General features: G+C 36.4%; 1 protein-coding gene across 2 annotated transcripts; it reads left to right on the forward strand.

The window, feature by feature from the left end:
- The first annotated feature begins 367 nt into the window (after positions 1–367).
- Positions 368–7,472, forward strand: LOC145784807 (uncharacterized). 2 transcript variants are annotated; one of them, XM_082596651.1, is made up of 4 exons: positions 368–534; positions 2,503–2,584; positions 2,752–2,834; positions 6,228–7,472. In XM_082596651.1, exons 1-4 carry the CDS (start codon positions 403–405, stop codon positions 6,339–6,341), a joined length of 411 nt encoding a protein of 136 aa, XP_082452777.1. In that variant the 5' UTR covers positions 368–402; the 3' UTR covers positions 6,342–7,472. The 2 variants fall into 2 exon arrangements, with proteins under 2 accessions (XP_082452777.1, XP_082452778.1); XM_082596652.1 differs by having other exon boundaries at positions 2,755–2,834.
- Positions 7,473–19,846: the final 12,374 nt, after the last annotated feature.

Raw genomic sequence — 19,846 nt, forward strand, 5'->3', positions numbered from 1 at the left:
TTGCAATTCATATATATACGTAGTGGGGTTCTATTAGTACTCACTATGCCATCATAGCTATGTACGTAGACATCCGAACACTGCATACGAATAGGCTGAATGTTAGTAAAAAGAGAGTTATGTAACAGCCAAGTTTATCTTTCTTAACTCATTTGAAGTCATTTTAGATATCAATCAAGACTTTTTTAAACTCATTTGATTACATAATTCAAAACTTGCCTTATAGTTGTTCTTGTGTCTAAAGTAAATACAGTAAAGCTATTGCTAATTTTCTAAAACGTATTTTCTAAAAGTATTATCTATATATTTTTGAGATATTCAAAACAGTTCACCAGATCGTCATTGGGCTGAATTGTGTTGCAGATATAGTCAATAACATCTATTCTCTGCAGTTTGGCTAAAATGCGTTATCAATTTATTTTTATCTGTTTCTGCTTTTTATTTCATGATGTGTTTTGTGCTCAATACGGGGAAGAATCATACGATGAAAATTTACTCGAAAATTTAAAGAATTTAGTTCAAGCTTTGGAAAAAGTAAGTAGGCCTAACCTATACAGTAATAAATGTTATCAGGTTTAAGATATTCAAGTTTATTATATATGGTTCAACAAGACAAACTCTCTACCGAAGCTCTATACAGTAATATATTGTAACTTATTGCAGGTTTAATCATTTGTTTTTTCTTAACCTATTCAAAGTTTTTTTAAGGATTTCTTTGTGTTCACAAGGTGGGGCTGTTCAACCTTTTTGAGTCACGCAACACTTTACAGTTGGCATTAAAAGAATCTTGCGGAACACAGAGCAAAATTTTGTAATGATTCATTAGTGATGCAATAAAACAAACAACACAACAATTTATCAACTCCAGTTTTTTTTTTTTTTCATGGAGATATCAGGGCCTGTTTGGATCAGCACAGAGTTGATATTCGGACAAGAAAGATAAACGCAAAGCTCTTGTGATTTTCGACCGGTGTTCCATAGAACATTAGTCAAATTAAACAAAATTCAAATTAGTTTGAGTGAGCAGATGTTACTTTGAAATATTGCTTCATTTTGTTAGTTTTTTTACACACAAAAGTTTTTTCACTCCCTTAATCCCCAACTATGCTTGCCCATTATCGCCGAATTGAACGAAATGTGGTTGAGCGAGCAAAAAAAAAAGGAAAAAAGGTAACATTTCCAGCCAAAAAATGCTGCACGAATTAAATATGACCAGGCCCTACTTAGAGGTAGGCCCCCAGACAGGCATTTGGAAAGTAGTAAATATGACCTTGCATGATTCAATTAGCTCAGTGGTTTCATAATCTTTTTTGCATGTTTTACCTTTTTAACAAAGATGAATATCAGATTAACCTCCAATAGATAAAATATTACTCATTTATTCAAAACGAAAGTAAAAAATTCCATCAGTTATATTCAATGTGACAGCTGCCCTTGCTTTTTGGCAACGAGTTGTTTAATGTCTGGTAAAGTAGAAGATAATGCACAACAAATATCGGATTCAACATGAAGTAGGTTTCGTGCTTTAGATTTGATAGTAAGCAATGCAGAAAAGCCGCAGTCGCATAAGTAAATTGAAGAAAACGTGACCAGAACATTCAGAGCTTGAATACCTACCCTTGGATAGCGATGTTATATTTTAACCCAAAACTTTTCTAGCTGCAAGAGTGAAACTCATCTTTTGCAAAAGAATCGTTTGTTAATTCTATAAAGTCTTCTTGGATTGCTTCAGGAACATCCTTCACTTTACATACAAAAGGATTTCTCGCTACTTTCATCAAAATGCAGCCAGTATTTATCTCAGAAAAATATCGTTCAAGCTTCTCTTGCAAGTTTTGAAGATGACTGATGATGTCATCCTTCAGGTTTTGATTGAGATCATCTCCAGCTGTCTGCGTCAAGCGGTGAAATGATATTTACAATACCAACAGCTGGCACAATTTTTCTGTCCCATCAGCTGATGCGGATATTTTGATTGATAGCTCATTTACCCCCCAAAACGAGGAAATTTACCCCTAGGGGTAAATTTACCCAAGTTTAAGAAATGCTGAATTAGCTATTGAATATCGAGTTTCTGTAGTATTTTATTTTTTAAACAATAAAAAAAAAGATACTAAAATGACCGAGCCCCTAATCAGCCGTGAGTCTCTCCCGGCTGGGGGTACGAAGGACGGTTAACACGGCATTGCCTATAGTTAACAGTGGTTGTTTATTTGTTTGTTTATTAGGTTGTTTGTTATTTTGGTTGTTTATTAGGTTTGTGGGTAGTAAATTACCTGCACCATGGTAACAAACGGTAACAATAGGCTACTTAAAAGTTTGATAAATTAGACTGAAATATATAAGATAATAGATTACAGTTTTTGCCTAAGCCGTCTTCGGCTAAGTTGTCATTTCGCCTATCTGGTCACTTTTCACTTTTCCTATAGGTGATGACTAGTAAACTGGTATGTCACTTATGAAATTTGACAGTTCTATCGGTCAACTTTGTTCATCTTTCAGAGCAACACTTACCCTGCAGAAGACAATCAAGAAGCAAAGTTTTTTGGTAATGCTGATGACACTAACAGTGATTTGTTTGAAGGTTGGTCGCTAAGTGATTCATGTACATTTTTTTTTTTCAGTGTAAGCCACACCAGTACAGTCCACTTAGTCAGTTGTCACAATAAACAACGTAACATAAAACAAGTTTGATAATAATATCAGCTTGTTTCACGTCACAGCTTTCAAATTTAATTTTCAAATTTTTAGAAGACTCGGATCAGAGCAGCGACGATTTTGATCAAGACGCCGATGTTTCCAAACGGTATTACATGCGAGTGAAAGCACGATACGTAAGTTTCAAAATAGCGATGGTTTAGTTTTTTTTTTTTTTTTTTTGAGTTATCCATTGTTAAATAACCTAGCCTATATGAAAACAGAAGGTGATATATTAATATGATTGTTTCCAAAGTGGTCTGTTAGTTTTTGTTAGCCTATCTTATGTCGAAGCATATAGGCATGATAGGCTTATAGACTAAGGTTATATAGTAGACGAGGTGGAATGGCGCAACGAATAAGACGTTGGTTTTCCAATTATGCAAACCTGGTTCGACTCCCGGCTTATGCTGGTTGTTGACAAACACCGCTCACCTCTACTCAGGGTGTAAAAAATTGGGTGGGGCGTAGTCAGTGCTGTAGCCCTATTCGTAGAAAAAGCACAGGGTATTCGTAAAAAAAGCACTGTCTCAGATTTGATAAAATGATAAATAGGGGAGATGTGGGACCAATGAACAGGTTGGGATCAATGAACAATGACGTTTTCTTTTTTGTGTGTGAAGGATACGCTTGGTTACTATCACGTGGTTTTGCGGTCTGCTCTATGTGTAGATATGAGTTACTTTGCAAGTTGGTCGACAATTAGTAGAAGAAAAAAATCCACTTATTCTAGTTTTGTGTTGCAAAAGTAAAATTTGGAGGTGCCAGGAAAAGTTTTCTTACTTTTTGACTGTAAGTTAAAAAACCTTCTCAGTGTGTTGGGTGGATAACATTAGCATAATAGTTTCTTATAGAAATTGAAGAGGAATAAACTTTATCAGGTACAGCTATAGACTTCATTTTATGTAACATGGCTGACAAGGGGACCAATGAACAGGCTTCGGGGTGGGACCATTGACGATAACGATTTTAAAGTATCTTTCTACAAGAAAGTAAAAAATGGATTCATGTTGCCAGAAACAGAAGACCTGGCATTCGTTTCGAATGAAGACGTTCTTACTGTGTTGCCCAATCCCTCTTCGTGTTCCAACACCAAGAGACTGGCCAACGCTATGAGGTTCCCCGTGGACCTGTTAGAATTCAACATGAAATGAACAGTTTGTTTGTCCAAATAAGAACAGTTACTTGTACCTTATTATGTTTTAATTTGTTAATTGTAAAATCTCAATGTTTGATGTTAACTTGCTTAAGTTTGACGTTGGCTTGTATTTGTTCATAGGTCCCCACCTCCTTGTTCATTGATCCCACCAAAGTGGGGATCAATGAACATTTGTTTGTTTTTTCAAATATATTATTTTAAGGACTAAAAAATGGAAAATAAAAATTTCTTTCTTGATTAAATATAAATTCATCATAGGCTATAACGCTTCGTTTGTGAAATAAGCAAAGTGCTCTTGGATTTTTTTCAGTGTTTAACAAGGATCAGAAAAATGGGTGTTCATTGGTCCCACATCTCCCCTACACAACTTGCAAAATATTAATTTTTATTCTACCATAACATGAATTATCAACATCGAAATTGAACGAGAGGTACAAAATTGTTTATTTTTTATGAATAGGCCTACTTTCCAAACAGCCTGCTGAGAAGAATCTACATCCTTATCCTCTTTACAAATTTGGGATTTAGTAGGCCTATCCTTAGCTGATCGGTGGTTTGGCTGCCAGGATCTTACACATTTTTTAGCAATAAATTGAGCCACAGGTGGTCTATTGCAATTAGCCTAAGTTTAGTAAACATCGAACAGCCCACATTATCAATAAGCAAAGATGCTCTTGAACCTGTGATAATATCGTTTAATAAACTGAAACCACGTTCACATTCTGATGTAGATCAAGGAAAGTTGAAATAGCTGTCAAGAGAGGCTTCAAATTATTGGGCACAATTTCAACTTTTTCACTAAAGTCTCTTAACCCTTGGATTGACTGTATTTCATCAATGTCAAAGCGTCTACAAATTCTTCTCACCTCTGCTTCTCCATGACGCAAATTTCCTTCTATCATTTGTTCAGGTTGCAAAGTTAGCAATATCAACCAGTAGCTGACCATTTTTAGTGTCGGCATTAGCACAAAGTCTCATTTGCATTCTGCTAACAATGCTCTGAATGAATTGATTGAATGATAAAACTCTCAGAAAAGGTTCATGGTACACCCATGTACCATTGCACACCCGTATACCATTGGTCCTCAAAGGGTTAAGTAGGCTAGTTAGTTAGTATTTGTCAAGAATCAGTAGCCTAAGGATAGCATAGGCACTCTATTTGGAAAACCAGAGGGTATACTATAATTGCTCGAAAAAGCAGAGAGTATACCGCCGTATAGCCTACCTTACGAATACAGGACTGTGCGTAGTTGCTGAAGTAAAGGCGGCCGAGAGAAAGGAACTGGCCACCCTACTCTCCTTAGTGCCAAAGGCTTAGTACAATGAGAACCTTATCTTCTCATACTCCTTCTCATGCTTAAATCAAGTATGGGACCCACAGTCCCACAGTAGATAGCCTGTCGTTTTGTTTGGACTACTGTAGCGTAGGCTACGATCTTTGTTGTCCAGGACATGAAGACTAAAAAGATGAGGTAGGCTATAATATGACATCAAATACCACAAGCAACCCACAAAGAAAGTAAAAACTGTTAACCGCAGCAAATACTACTTATTGATGGACCTACAAAAAGCCATCAGGTTAGAAAAGTTGAAAATGTAACCTATTTTCACAGCCAGAAAAAGGTAGCCTTCCTATTTTACACTTTTTAAACATCGATGGGCGATGAAACAACGTGAAAACGGTAGCCTATATGCAGTGATGTACGCGCATACAAAAAAATATTGACGCCGTCAGCGTAAACGCAAACGTTTGAAAAACCATACGCCGTATGCGTCAACGTAACTTGTAAAAAAAATTGGCAGCATCAGCGTCAGCACATTTAGTAGCGTAAACTCATTTTGTTGGCTTGGCGCCAAACATTCACACGGTATAAACCACTCGAAACAAACAAGTTTTATTTTGAATTTCCACGAAGAAACAGAAGCATCTGAAAGGGTTCATCTGACATTTTGCTGCGTTTTGGTTTCAACATGTCTTTGCCCATTGAAAATATTTTTTCAACTTATTCAAAATTTATAAAGTTTGATAAAAAAAAATGCAAACAACAGCTAAGACATTAAAAAGTATGCGTTGACGCTATACGCTAAAAAAACGCGAAAACTTTACAGCGCAACCTCAAGCGACAATTATCCAAAAAAATGTGGCGCAAGCGTTAGCGTAAACAAAAAGTCTACGCCGCAAGTCTACGGCGTAGAGTTTGCGGCGTATACGTACATTTCTGCCTATATGTTGCTTGTTGAACCCTCGTTATTCATTCTGTCACTAGGCCTACTAAGTTTTACGGTTTAGCTGCTGTAAGTGCGACAACAAGCTAATCTTTTACAAAAAATTTCTTAATGAATTCTAATTTAATTTCATGATATGTTTTAGTGTCTTCCCTTTTCTCCGTGCATGAGTTCGAGAGGGCATCGCAGGTGGGCCAGTTGTGTTTGTCCTGGAAGAAGTAGATGTCAAGCCGGTGGTCGCGGATCTCGTTGTATGTAACGATGTGCATCAAGATTCCACATCACACAACTATAACCACTTAGTCTCATACCTGCTGTTACTGTTATTCTGTGAAGTATTTGGTCGTTTCTGTTTTTAGATGTCGTTTATAAATTGGTGTAGCCTATACGAAAGGCTTAATGAATTTTGTCTCCACACTCGGGTGTATTGCTGTTCATGTGCAAAAAGAAGTAAACCACCTTTTATCTTGTAAACAAGTAAGCTAACTCATGAGTGTAACTTTTATAGAAGTTCGGTTTTATCGCATAGGTACAGGCTACAGTAACAAAATAAAAACAATCAACCAATAACCCAGACAGCCCTATCATCTGCTAGGCGTACACATTTTAATCAGCTCATTAACCGATCTGACTCGGCCTGGTAGCCTAAGTATTTATCCGACATGAATGGTTCTATGGAAGTCTACTTTGTTAATCAAAAATAGGTTAGACTATAGGCTACCTGATATGCTTAGATGAAAATACAATCCGAATACATAGGCTGCAATGTTTGTGTACAAGTACAAAACAACCTTGGTCTACTCCTACGATCCATATTTATAAGAAGCTAGTTTCCAGCATAGAATAAGGCGGTATTTAGAACTACGAAACTGCCTAATGCGCAAAAGTAGCCCAGATTAGTTTATGACAGAAAAGGAAAAAAAGAAATTGTTTTATGTATAACGCATCCTAGACGTAAAATAGGCTTAACCTACATAAAAAAAACTAATTGCATTTAATAATTATGTCGCTGCCAATCAGCTTAGGTCCAAGTTTGGAAATTGCTCTACCGAAGTTAAAAATGTAATGTACCAATCATATTGTATGCCAATGTATGGTTCGCAACTATGGTGTAACTATAAAACTTCTACTTTAAATCGCATACGAGTTGCTTACAACGACTCGTACAGAATTATCCACAATTTGTCGAGATGCGACAGTGCTAGAGTGTATCAGGTACAGAACGACGTGTTAACATTTGATGCTCTATTAAGAAAAAATTGCTATGCATTTGTAGAACGTTGCAAAAGATCAATTAATCCACTTTTGCGCAATGTTATGTCTTCTGATTACTACTTTAATTCTACATTTTATATTCACTACAACAGTATTTTGTACGTTGTTTGATGTAGCCTGCTTGATGTTGTGTTAGTCTGATATTTTGTGTGATGACTGTTAAAAATTTGAATTCTATGGACTTTGAGTCTGATTGCAAATAAATAATAAATAATAATAATAAATACCAGTCTCCCAGGAGTTTTACTAAATTCCAAATGGTCTAAAAGTAACCCTCCCCCCAGATAGCTCAGTTGTAGGTGTGCATAGCCTTGTACAGGTAGGCTACATAAAAAAATACGGTAAGATCAAGAAAGGATGATTCAACTCATGGGGTAGGCCTCTTGCAGCCCATGCACTTGAAAGCGCATTTCGAGAACAGCCATCCATTCCAGTACAGATAGACCTACCGTACGGAAAATATTTCATAACTTAGTCAAAAGCAAACTTAAGAAAACGTATTTAACCTAATTTGTCAATTTTGATGGCCAAGTTTACATCAGCGGTTGAAATGCTTTGCTGCCTCTCCCAAGCTAAGCCTCCAAACCAGCGGTTCTCAACTGGGGTCCGCAGTCTTCTAAGGGGCCGCGAAGCGTTTTCAGGGCGTTAGTGAAATTTTCCGAATTTGCATCATGATTTATAAATTACAACATTTCAGAATCTGTTATGATTTATTTGTGTAGGCTATTTCAATATTTCCCAACTGTGTGGCGCGACGCCCTGGCGAGGCATTTAAAATTTCAAAGAGCGTCGCACAAAGATAGGCTACCATAGGCTACATAAAAAGAACTATTGCATGAACGCCTAAGCCAAGAACAGGCATGGTACACAAAAAAGCGCCACTTTATAGGATGTATTGGCTTATTGCTTTCGTTATGATAGTCAAGAATAAAAACGAATTGAGTCAAATCGAACTTGAACTTAAACCGGGGACGAAACTAAACGGTATTTTGTAAGTAGGGGAGACTGGGGTTTGTTGGAACATGGGGTTTGTTAGAACATTGCTTTTTTTTGCACCCCGAAAATATTTTACAGGAATTTTTTTTTATTTTACGACTGGAAACACTGAAATGCTGCTGCTGTGATTTTCTTTGGCCAAACCTTCCAGGAGTTCTCACTGGAAAAGTGTTTGTTTGTTTTTGATGTCTAAAAGTAAATTTGGGTACCGCCTAAAAAGTTTGCCTACCTGAAGGAAAAAGGAAGATAATAAAAAAAAGTTTTTGTTTGTGTTACCTACAAAGGTAGAGCTGTTGCAAAGTACAAAAAAAGTTTGCTTAATTGTGACCAGATTTGCAAATTTATCTTATTTATTTCAGTTTAGCTTATGGGGTTTGTTAGAACATCTCTCATGGGGTTAGTTAGAACATGTTCTAATAACCTCAATTAAGTGAAATTTGTGTTTGTGCATAACTTGTCTTTTTCAATGACCAATGATTTTAATAATACATATCTAACAACTTATTTATTACAATATTATACTTTTTAGTTGTCAACAATTATAGAAAATTTCTTTCTTAAATTGATAATCAGTATGCGTACTTATAAGCGAAAAACACAATGTGCTACAATGCCAAGAGATGTTATGGAAAGGGCGATGATGGAAGCATTAATCCAAAAAAGACTATGTCGAACTGTTGCAAAACAGTATATGATATTCCTCGTGTGACATTAAGGAGGTATTGCTTAAAGCATCGACTGAAATTACCATCTGCAAATAGTAATCCGGATGAAGTAAATTTACCTCATTATGGATGTTTCAATAACAGAAATGTTTTTACTGCTGTTCAAGAAGCTGAGTTAATGAATTATATTTTGAAAGCATCAGCTTTATATTATGGCTTGTGAACTAAAGAAGTTAAAAAGCTGGCATATGATTATGCCAAGGAGCTTGGCCTGAAGTTTCCAGGCTCTTGGGAGCAAGGCAAGTCAGCTGGATGTGACTGGTTGCAAGGATTTATGAAGAGGCATCCAAATCTATTGTTGCAAACACCAGAAAGTACATCATTTAAGCCGTGCAACCAGCTTTAATGTACAAAATGTGACAACATTTTTTAATAACCTCTCCTCTGTAATAGACAGGGATTCTTTCACACCTTACAAAATATGGAACCTGGATGAAACAGGTTGCACTACTGTGCAAAAGCCCTGTAAGGTTGTGGCTCCATCTGGTGTAAAACAAGTAGGCGCTATTGTTTCTGCAGAATGAGGAAAGCTTGTCACATTGTGTTGTGCAATAAGTGCAATTGGAAATTCAATTCCACCTATGTTTATCTTTCCAAGAGTAAACTATCTGACATTCAAGAAGGAGAATTTGTTCTTGTCAAAATCAACACTTCGAAGCGTTTACAGCACTTTGTTGGGAAAATTATTGATGTTTTTGATGATAGTGATGTGACTATTCGATTCTTACGATGCTGTGGGCAATCCAAAATGCTTGATGAATGTCCTGCATTTGTTCCAAAAATAGTGACAATTCTGATTTCACTCATCACCTTTGTGACATTGTCTTTAAGTTACCGAAACCTTCCAATCTAAAAGGCACTAAGCGTCGCCAAGAAAAATTTGTGTTTTCTGTGGAATTAGCTAGATATAATCTCCAATAAATTTGTTAAATTCAGTGTTGTTTGTGGTTGTGTACTAATGCTTGTGATATCATTTTCTTAGACCATCATCATAAACAAGCAATATTTTTTTTTTTATTTCAAACAGTTTGGACTAAAAAAAATTGTTTGTTTGCAAAAGCCATGGTAATCCATCATTTTACATGGTAATCCACTATTCTACCTTAAGTGAAAACATAATAAACCTTTCCACGTTTTTTATTCAAAATACAATAATATACTGCTTTTTGTGAAATATTTGTAAAGAAAAAGCAATGTTCCAACAAACCCTGTGTGATGTTCCAACAAACCCCAGCACCGGGGTTTGTTGGAACATTTGACTGCTGTTGGTAAAATTAAATTTATGAGAAATGTTTTAATGTGTGGTGAATTTTTCTTTATTACAGTGTTAGACAACAGGTTAATCAAGGTTATTGAGAAAATTTTCCTTTGAATTGCAAAGGGTTCTTTTGTTACGTGGACTTTTCTAGAAAATGTTCCAACAAACCCCAGTCTCCCCTAACAATTGAACGATTTCTAAAACGTATAAACTTATAATAGCATAATCCCTCATCCGTTTAGTCGATTTGGTCTCTCGGTCACTCTATAAATCATCTCTCTCTACAGCTCTCGATTTCTTACAACCTCCTTCAGCTGGTTATGCGTCCGACTCAACATCAAGCGAGGCTGGTTCGGCTCTCGGGGTGTGCGTTTGAGCAACGCATTTCGGAACTGCTCTCCATTTAGCGGCGCCTAGTGAATGGAATAATTCTCGGCAAGAACACTTCAACAATCGGAAAACTTCGCTTTGCCAATCTCGGTAACCGGCCCTGCGTCAAGAGCCTCTACAAGTAAGCAAAACTACCAGGAATAACCCATCAAGGCTTTGTCAGTCCGAGGATAAAGATTCAAAACCAACCAATCAGCAACTTTTCTGGTTAGAAACTTTCGATGTTTAAATGACAGTTATAATGGTGGGATGGCGCAACGGATAAGGCGTTGGCTTTCCAATTATGCAAACCTGGTTCGACTCCCGGCTTCAGCTCATTGTTGAAAAACACTGCTCACTTCTACCCAGGGTGTAATAAATTGGGTGGGTGTAGCTGCTAAAGTAAAGGCGGCCGAGAGAAAGGAACTGGCCACCCTACTCTCCTTAGTGCCGAAGGCTTTGTACAATGAGAAATTTATCTTCCCATTCCCCAAAGCTCAGTATCTGAGTATGGGAACTTTACAGCAGTGGCAGAGTGGTTAGCGCGTTGGGCTCGCAGTCGAGAGCCTGCATGTTCGACTCCAGCCACCCGCACTTGCTGTTGTTTCTCTGGGCAAGAAACTTTACGATAATTGCCTCTACCCAGTGATCGATTTCGAGTAATGGGTAGTACCAAATTTAAGTCATAAGTAGAGTAGACAACCGGAAACAGACATTGCAGTCGGCTGCAGCGTGGGTCAGGTGTACGTCGGAAGGCGTACACCGATGCATAGCGCTCAAGTCCGCTTTCCCGCAATGCAGGATAAAGATAATAAAACAAACAAAACAAAACAAAACCTACCTACAGTTATAATCCGTGGCGTGTATGCAATGTGTGACAAAACATGTGTTTTGCATGTTTGTTTCACTTTAGTCTTAAAAAAGTTCGTATTTTTAGGTGAAATTGCTTTATTTATGGTATTAATATCTGGTGAAATTGTATGCAATCTGGTGAAATCCTAGTGACTTTTGGTGCCAAGCAGCTTTCAGCATCTGGCAACGCTGGCTCACGTGGTAACTTAACTGGCAACTGAACTCAGGACTCAGGAGTAAGGACTGAGGAATCTGAATTGTTTAGGATAGAGTCAGTCTCAGTGGACGCTTGGTCCTACTTTTTTGTGACTTGGACTGTGTGCGCGTGAACAGTTTTTAGTGAGCTGTGTAAATTCGGAAGTTTTTCAGAAAGATTATTTTCAAATCTTGCCAGTTTAAACTTTGTAACCAGGACTAAAATATGAAATCTTTCCCAGTCCAAGGACAAAGATTCAATCAAATAAATTGCAGTTATAAATGCAAAAACTATTTGATTGCAGTAAGCTCAGCCTACAATGTTTTATTTTTTGAGCTGAAATTATTTTAGCCTTGGCTAATAGTTGTTGGATGACTACGGCTACGTACCAAAAATAGAATGCAGTGGCTATAGTTTCCATGTACTGTACACCAGTATTGTTACAACAACCTCCGAGGATATGTTCTCTTCTTTTTTACACTGGCTTGTTAACAATTAAAAATTAGCTAAAAAGCTAAATGAATAATCAATAAAAAATTGGCAGTGGCTATTCGACCGGCGCCGGTCTTTGAATCTGAAACACTATTTGACCGTCATTATACAGTCACTTTTTTTCTTTTTCTCTTTCAAAGCAAAAGACGAGAAGCGCGTATGTATATAATTTCTAAATCCGACTTTTGTGTTCAACTCGTTACGTGGCGCGTGCGACACGTCGCCGACTCCTAGACTAGAGGGACTGAGTTCGATACTACCCGGAAGCGTTCCTTTTTTTCTTTTTTTTAATTAATTTTGACCCGAAGTGCATTTTTGTAAATTTTTAATTTGAGTTGCATTACATTTACATACCATTACTATTTTTTTAAAAGAAGCATTGTATATAACTAACTTGTTGAGAGCAAAAATGTAATGCTTCGTTCGGCAAACACGGGGTCACATCAATCAATCATTTTATTTTTCGTCATTAACGCGTCCGGGAAGAAAAAGATACTAACTATAAAAGTCGATATAGACCTACCAGCACGTTGATGAACGGGAAAAGGTGGCAAAACCTTGAAAGGTTTAAAACGTGCCTGAATGAAAAATTATGTAGTAGGCTATATATCAGTAGTTAGCACGGCCACAAACAGAAAATTACCCAGAGAAATTCTCAAATTCCAGCAAATTAAAAAAACTCTAACTTTATTTATTACTGACATTTGAAAAGACATAAAAAATTGGGCTGTAGGCAACTCAAATTAAAAATTGACCACAAAAATGCGCTTCGGGTCAAAATTTGGATAAAAAAAAAAATGAAAAAAAAGAAAGCTTCCGGATAGTATCGAACTCATCCCCTCTAGATTGGCAGCCGGATACGTATTGCACGCGCCACGGTCTGAGTTGAAGAATACGTGTTGAAGTTAGAACTTATATCGGCGCTTCTCGTTTGTTGTTTTGAAAGAGAAAAAGAAAAAAAGCGCTTATGTAGTGACGTCATGGCCGGTCAAATAGTGTTTCAGATTCAAAGACCGGAGCCGGTCAAATAGCCACTGCCTAAAAAATTGGCTTGTTAGTGTTAATTGCCTAGAAGAAATAAAGTTTCAGTTAATTTGCTATTTTGACTAGGCCGTGTATCTGTAAACAGTACCAGAGCTGTTATTATTGCATAAGATAATATACTTAAAATTCTTTGCAGTAGTTGCGGTTACTAGCTTGTGTCTACCGGTATGTATATACTGTATAATAGCCGGATGCAATCTAGTTCGTACCCTGAACAGTTTGTACCCTCAGTTCGTACACTGAAAAGATCGAGAGAAAAATTTAAAAAAAGCGGAAGTCGCTGATCGCAGTTTCCGCAAATAAAATTTTCCCCCTGAAAAAATTGAGAGAAAGATAGCACAAAGCCGAAGTCGCTGATTGCAGTTTCTGTAAACATTTTTCTGCACTTTCCGTTAACTCTAACCATAGACTAATCTATGCTCCAACCCTAACTCTCGCTGATTGCAGTTTTTGCAAACATTTTTCCGTAGTTTTCGCTAACCGTAGTTCCGCTAACCCTTACCCTACCCTTAGAGTAATCTATGCCCTAACCCTCGCTGATCGCATTTTCCGCAAACATTTTTCCGCAGTTTTCGCTAACCTTTACCCTAACTCTATCCATAGAGTAACCTATGCTCTAACCCTCGCTGATCGCAGTTTCCGCAAACATTTTTCCGTAGTTTCCGCTAACCGCAGTTTCCGCTTACCTAACTCTAACCATCGAGTAATCTATTAAGCTGCGCCCTTTTGGGGCAAATTTTTAATTTCAATTGGGGGGATATCTAAATATCTGTGTATGCCTGAAAAATGAAGGCATGCAAAAAAAAAATTTTTTTGGTCAATGTTTAGACCCTGCTGTCGGCCCCGGAACATTTGCAGGTTACCGGAATTTTAAAATCCTCATAAAATCTTAATCTTTTGTGCTAGGTATAGCATGTTGGTATTCATTTCTATTGTTTTTGGATAATTAATCCATTTATTAAGTTTACAGACAAATTTAGACATGTTTTAAAATTTTAATTTTAGCAGTGATGACATATTTTCTTGCATTTTATGTAAATTTTTGTGGTTAGTGAAGGTTATGATAGTAGCAAGTTGGATTTACTGGTTCACATTCTGAAGCAGTATAAATAGACTCATTAGTTAAACATTTTAACCAAAAACAATAGCTAAGGAAGTCCAGATGAAAAAATAGTATTATATATAATTCTTATTTGTGTAACAAATTACATCACAAGCATGTAAAGTCAAGTATGTATGTATGCTGTTTCTCCATCCATTAACTTGATTCCGATTTTACCTTCCAGAATACTACAAAATATACCTACCTGACTTATTCTATTGAATGTATTGTATTATATTAGCTGAGTGTAAGAATGGCATAACGATCTTCAATAAAGGATGATCCTTTAGAAATAGGAAAGTATGAGCCAATGAAAACATCCCAACTTCCGCTTCGTGAATGTACTCAGACATTTTCTCTATCACCGTACATTTCAATTTATGAATTCCACAACATCAACAACTGCACAATCAACTCTACGAAGACATCATCAACATATATTTATCTGCATCTATAGCAGCCAGAAAGTGCAAGAAGACCATCATAGACCAAATAAAAGAGATTGAAACCAAAAGAAAGACTGTGAACAAAAACAAGAATAAGCAGCAGATTCTTAGGTTCAATAAGTTAGAGTTAAGCAACGCGAGTGTCACAGTGGGCCAATTTTTTTCTTAATCAAACTTTCTGGAAGATTTCCACTGTCGCCTTGCAGCTTATGCAGGTGCTTTGCATCATTTGAGGTATTCTGCTCAAGTTGAACCGAAATTTCAGGATATTTTGGTATATTTATTATTTAGTGGTTTAAATAGTTCAAGTAGGCTCCATTTCCCATATATTTTTGGCAAGCATTTTTCCAACTGGACCATTAAAACTGTTTGGCCCTGAAGTTGATCCATCAATGTGTTTAAAAAGTTTGCGAAGTGGTAACTCGCAGTGGTGAAGTAAGCAAACTACACGCTGACAAGGTCTTCCTATATTTCTTTCGATGTGGGCTATTGAACCATTCTTTAAGCCAGTATTAGAGTTTGTACCATCTCCTCCAATAGCACATATGATATATTGTTAGATATGTTAATTTCCATTGAGGTTAGATGATCCACGACACCTTCCTTCAGTAACACATTTTCCTGTAGAATACAAATTTTAAAGTGAAGACCTCCAAAAAAAACTTATTGAACCTAAGAATCTGCTGCTTATTCTTGTTTTTGTTCACAGTCTTTCTTTTGGTTTCAATCTCTTTTATTTGGTCCATGATGGTCTTCTTGCACTTTCTGGCTGCTATAGATGCAGATGAATATATGTTGATGATGTCTTCGTAGAGTTGATTGTGCAGTTGTTGATGTTGTGGAATTCATAAATTGAAATGTACGGTGATAGAGAAAATGTCTGAGTACATTCAAACGAAGCAGAAGTTGGGATGTTTTCATTGGCTCATACTTTCCTATTTCTAAAGGATCATCCTTTATTGAAGATCGTTATGCCATTCTTACACTCAGCTAATATAATACAATACATTCAATAGAATAAGTCAGGTAGGTATATTTCGTAGTATTCTGGAAGGTAAAATCGGAATCAAGTTAATGGGTGGAGAAGCAGCATACATACTTACATGCCTGTGATGTAATTTGTTACATAAATAAGAATTATAATACTACTTTTCATCTGGACTTCCTTAGCTATTGTTTTTGGTTAAAATGTTTAACTAATGAGTCTATTTATACTGCTTCAGAATGTGAACCAGTAAATCCAACTTGTTACCATCATAACCTTCAGAAACCACAGAAATTTACATAAAATGCAAGAAAATATGACATCGTTGAAAAAATTAAAATTTTAAAACATGTCTAAATTTGTCTGTAAACTTAATAAATGGATTAATTATCCAAAAACAATAGAAATGAATACCAACATGCCATACCTAGCACAAAAGATTAAAATTTTATGAGGATTTCAAAATTCCGGTAACCTGCAAATGTTCCGGGGCCGACAGCAGGGTCTAAACATTGACCAAAAAAATTTTTTTTTTGCATGCCTTCATTTTTCAGGCATACACAGATATTTAGATATCCCCCCAATTGAAATTAAAAATTTGCCCCAAAAGGGCGCAGCTTAGTAATCTATGCTCTCTAACCCTAACCCTCGCTGATTGCAGTTTCTGCAAATATTTTTCCTCAGTTTCCGCTAACCCTAACCCTTCGGCTTTGTGCTATTAAACTGCGATCAGCGACTTCGGCTTTTTTAGTTTTTTTTCTCAATCTTTTCAGGGTACGAACTGAGGGTATGAACTGTTCAGGGTACGAACTAGTTTGCACCCTGATAGCCATAGTGGATGCACCCAAATTCGTACCCTGAACAGATCGAGAGAAAAAATTAAAAAAAGCCGAAGTCACTGATCAGAGTTTCCTCAAACAAGCAAAAACTCTTAGGATCATCACCGGAAATTTTAAAATGTTTGCGGAAACTCCAATCAACCCTAACCCTTTTAAAATGTTTGCGGAAACTGCTAAGTGCCAACTGCGATCAGCGACTTCGGCAAACTCTTAGGATTGTTACCAGAAATGTTAAAATGTTTGCGGAAAAACGGAAACTGCGATCAGCGACTTCGGCTTCTGTTCTATTTAAAATTAACAAAAAGCCGAAGTCGCTGATCGGAGTTCCCGCAAAAAACAGGATCATTACCGGAAATTTTAAAATGTTTGCGGAAACTCCGATCAACTCTAAACCCTAACCTTTTTAAAATGTTTGCGGAAACTGCGATCAGCGTCTTCGGCAAACTCTGAGGATCATTACCGGAAATTTTAAAATGTTTGCGGAAACTGCAATCTTCGGCTTTGTTCTATTTTTTTCTCTCGATCTTTTCAGTTTGTTTGTTTGCGGAAACTCCAATCAGCAAACTTCGGCTTTTTTAATTTTTTCTCTCGATCTTTTCAGGGTAGGAATTAGGTTGCACCCAGCCATAGTCTCTAAACTTTTGTCTTTAACAATGGAAAAAACTGGTTTGAATAGGGTGCAACCGAGTTCGTACCCTGAAAAGATCGAGAGAAAAAATTAAAAAAAGTCGAAGTCTCTGATCGCAGTTTCCGCAAACATTTTAAAATTTCTCCCCTGAAAAGATGGAGAGAAAAACGCAGTTTCCGCAAACAAACTGAAAAGATCGAGAGAAAAAATACAACAAAGCCGAAGTCGCTGATCGGAGTTTCCGTTTTTCCGCAAACATTTTAAATTTCCAGTAATGATCCTAAGAGTTTGCCGAAGTCGCTGATCGCAGTTTTTTGCAAACATTTTAAAAGGATTAGGGTTAGGAAAAGATCAAGAAGAAAAAATTAAAAATAGCCGAAGTCGCTGATCGGAGTTTCCACAAACAAAAAAACTGAAAAGATTGCGAGAAAAAAAAATAGAACTAAGCCGAAGTCGCTTATCGTAGTTTCCGTTTTTTTGCAGTTTCCGCAAACATTTTAAATATTCTGGTAATGATCCTAAGAGTTTGCCGAAGTCGCTGCTCGCAGTTTCCGCAAACATTTTAAAAGGGGTTAGGGTTAGGAAGCGACCAAGAGAAAAAAATTAAAAAAAAGCCGAAGTCGCTGATCGGAGTTTCCGCAAACAAACTGAAAAGATTGAGAGAAAAAAAATAGAACCATTTTTCTGCAGTTTCCGGCGCAAACATTTTAAAATTTCCGCTACCGTAATGATCCTAAGAGTTTTTGTTTGTTTGCAGAAACTGCGATCAGCGACTTCGGCTTTTTTTAATTTTCTTTCTCGATCTTTTCAGGGTACGAACTGTTCAGGGTACAAACTAGGTTGCATCCGTTTTAATAGACTAAATTTTTGCTTTAACATTCTATGTGGCTTGTGTGAAGTGTCTTTTTGCAAGATTTCAAAGAACCTCGACTTGACACAGCTCAGAACACATAAGAGCTTTTTGTCAAACTTGATATAAATTCAAAGTAGCTCATTGACATCTTTTCTTGATAAATCACTAATTATGCTTTTTTGTATAGCCTGTCTTACAGGCAATTTCAATTATATATATATTATTTTCTTCACAAGCATCAAATGGAGGCCAAGCTTAATGCTGTTGAGGATGTTAAAATTGATGTTGGAGTATTTAAGTACATACAAATTCGAATAAGTGCTGGAGGCTGTGAAAAGATTATTTTTCGAGGAAATAAAAATGCAGACTATCATGCTGATATATTTGACGAGTGTTCTCCATCATTAAAGAGCCTTGGGTTTGATGTGGACTGCATTGGTGGCGGAAGGATAGAACATAATTCCTCCAAAAAAACGTTGCATGTATATGGTTATTCAATAGGATTTGGAAGAGCGGAGCATACCATAACCGTAAAAAAGTTAAAACAATTATATCCAGATTATACTGTTACATGGTCTAATGAAGGTTATTGATGCGAAGCTGTTTTATTGCTGTACATTTTCATTATTGATCTTGTTATATAGAAATTTTTTTGAGCTGGCCCATAACTTGCATCATAAAAACTTTTCTTAATGTATCATACTGGTATAATTTACTGAGGAATTATGTGGATAAAATTTCATAGCAATTTATCACTTATCAATGCAGCACATTCCTGTAAAAACATGTCCAAAAAGCTGCTTCAGAAGATGAAATAACGTATATATCACTTATATCGATGAGGTAAAAAGTGTAATCATCATAGTAGGGTATATGTATTGATTGTATTGTATATGTCGCGGAACTTTTCTAAGCATTGGTTAACATAAATATACACTAGTAATAAAATGTTCTGGTTGGATTGATATCAAAGACACACTTGATTTCGTTGATAATATACGGTATATATGTTTAATTATGTTTTGACTTATAATTGCAATAGTTTTACTCAGCGTATGTATCATTTTTAAATGATTTAAAGTAAATGCAATTTTGTTGCAATTTTGTTGCAGATAAAACTTTTGTTGGGATTGTTTTTTTGTGTATAAGAATTTGTTTGTGTCAGGCAAAGTTATGACCACACATTTTTTTAATTAACTAATTAAACCAATGGTAAAATCAAAGCTGAACAGAAAGTTAAACATTAAAACTTTACAATTTTTATGCATTCTTGTACGAACCAGACAACTTTGCTTATCTTGTTTGTTGTATTTAGGTTTGGATTCTGGATAATAATAAAGTATTACATAATAGATTATCTTGTGTTTGGCTGCAAAGACTTTCACCAAAAAAGATTCAAATATGGTTCGCCTGAAACACAGATATTTTCTACTTAAAGTCATTCCTTCAAGCAGCAAAGGAAAAGGTGGTAATATCACGCTCACTGATGCATTTCTTACATTCAAAAATGCTGTTGAAACTATACACGGAGATCTAGGTATTGGCTGTATTATTCCGGGCTTGAGTGTGAAATACATAAATGTTCAGACGAACCTTATTATTGTCAAGGTCCGTCGTCAGTTTCACAGACAGTTTTGGTGCACACTGCCTTTTATTAGATCTATCAAAACGTCAACTGGTCCCCTTAACTGCATGTTGAAAACT

This window comes from Aplidium turbinatum, chromosome 15, assembly GCF_918807975.1.
Source record: "Aplidium turbinatum chromosome 15, kaAplTurb1.1, whole genome shotgun sequence".
NCBI lineage: Eukaryota > Metazoa > Chordata > Ascidiacea > Aplousobranchia > Polyclinidae > Aplidium > Aplidium turbinatum.

What these genes read in the sequence shown, in the direction of transcription:
- LOC145784807 (XM_082596651.1), top strand. Translation starts at nt 403, where the DNA reads ATGCGTTATCAATTTATTTTTATCTGTTTCTGCTTTTTATTTCATGAT. An exon ending in TAACAGTGATTTGTTTGAAG is followed by an intron (nt 2,585 to 2,751) that starts GTTGGTCGCTAA and finishes TCAAATTTTTAG; the next exon opens with AAGACTCGGATCAGAGCAGC. An exon ending in TGCGAGTGAAAGCACGATAC is followed by an intron (nt 2,835 to 6,227) that starts GTAAGTTTCAAA and finishes GATATGTTTTAG; the next exon opens with TGTCTTCCCTTTTCTCCGTG.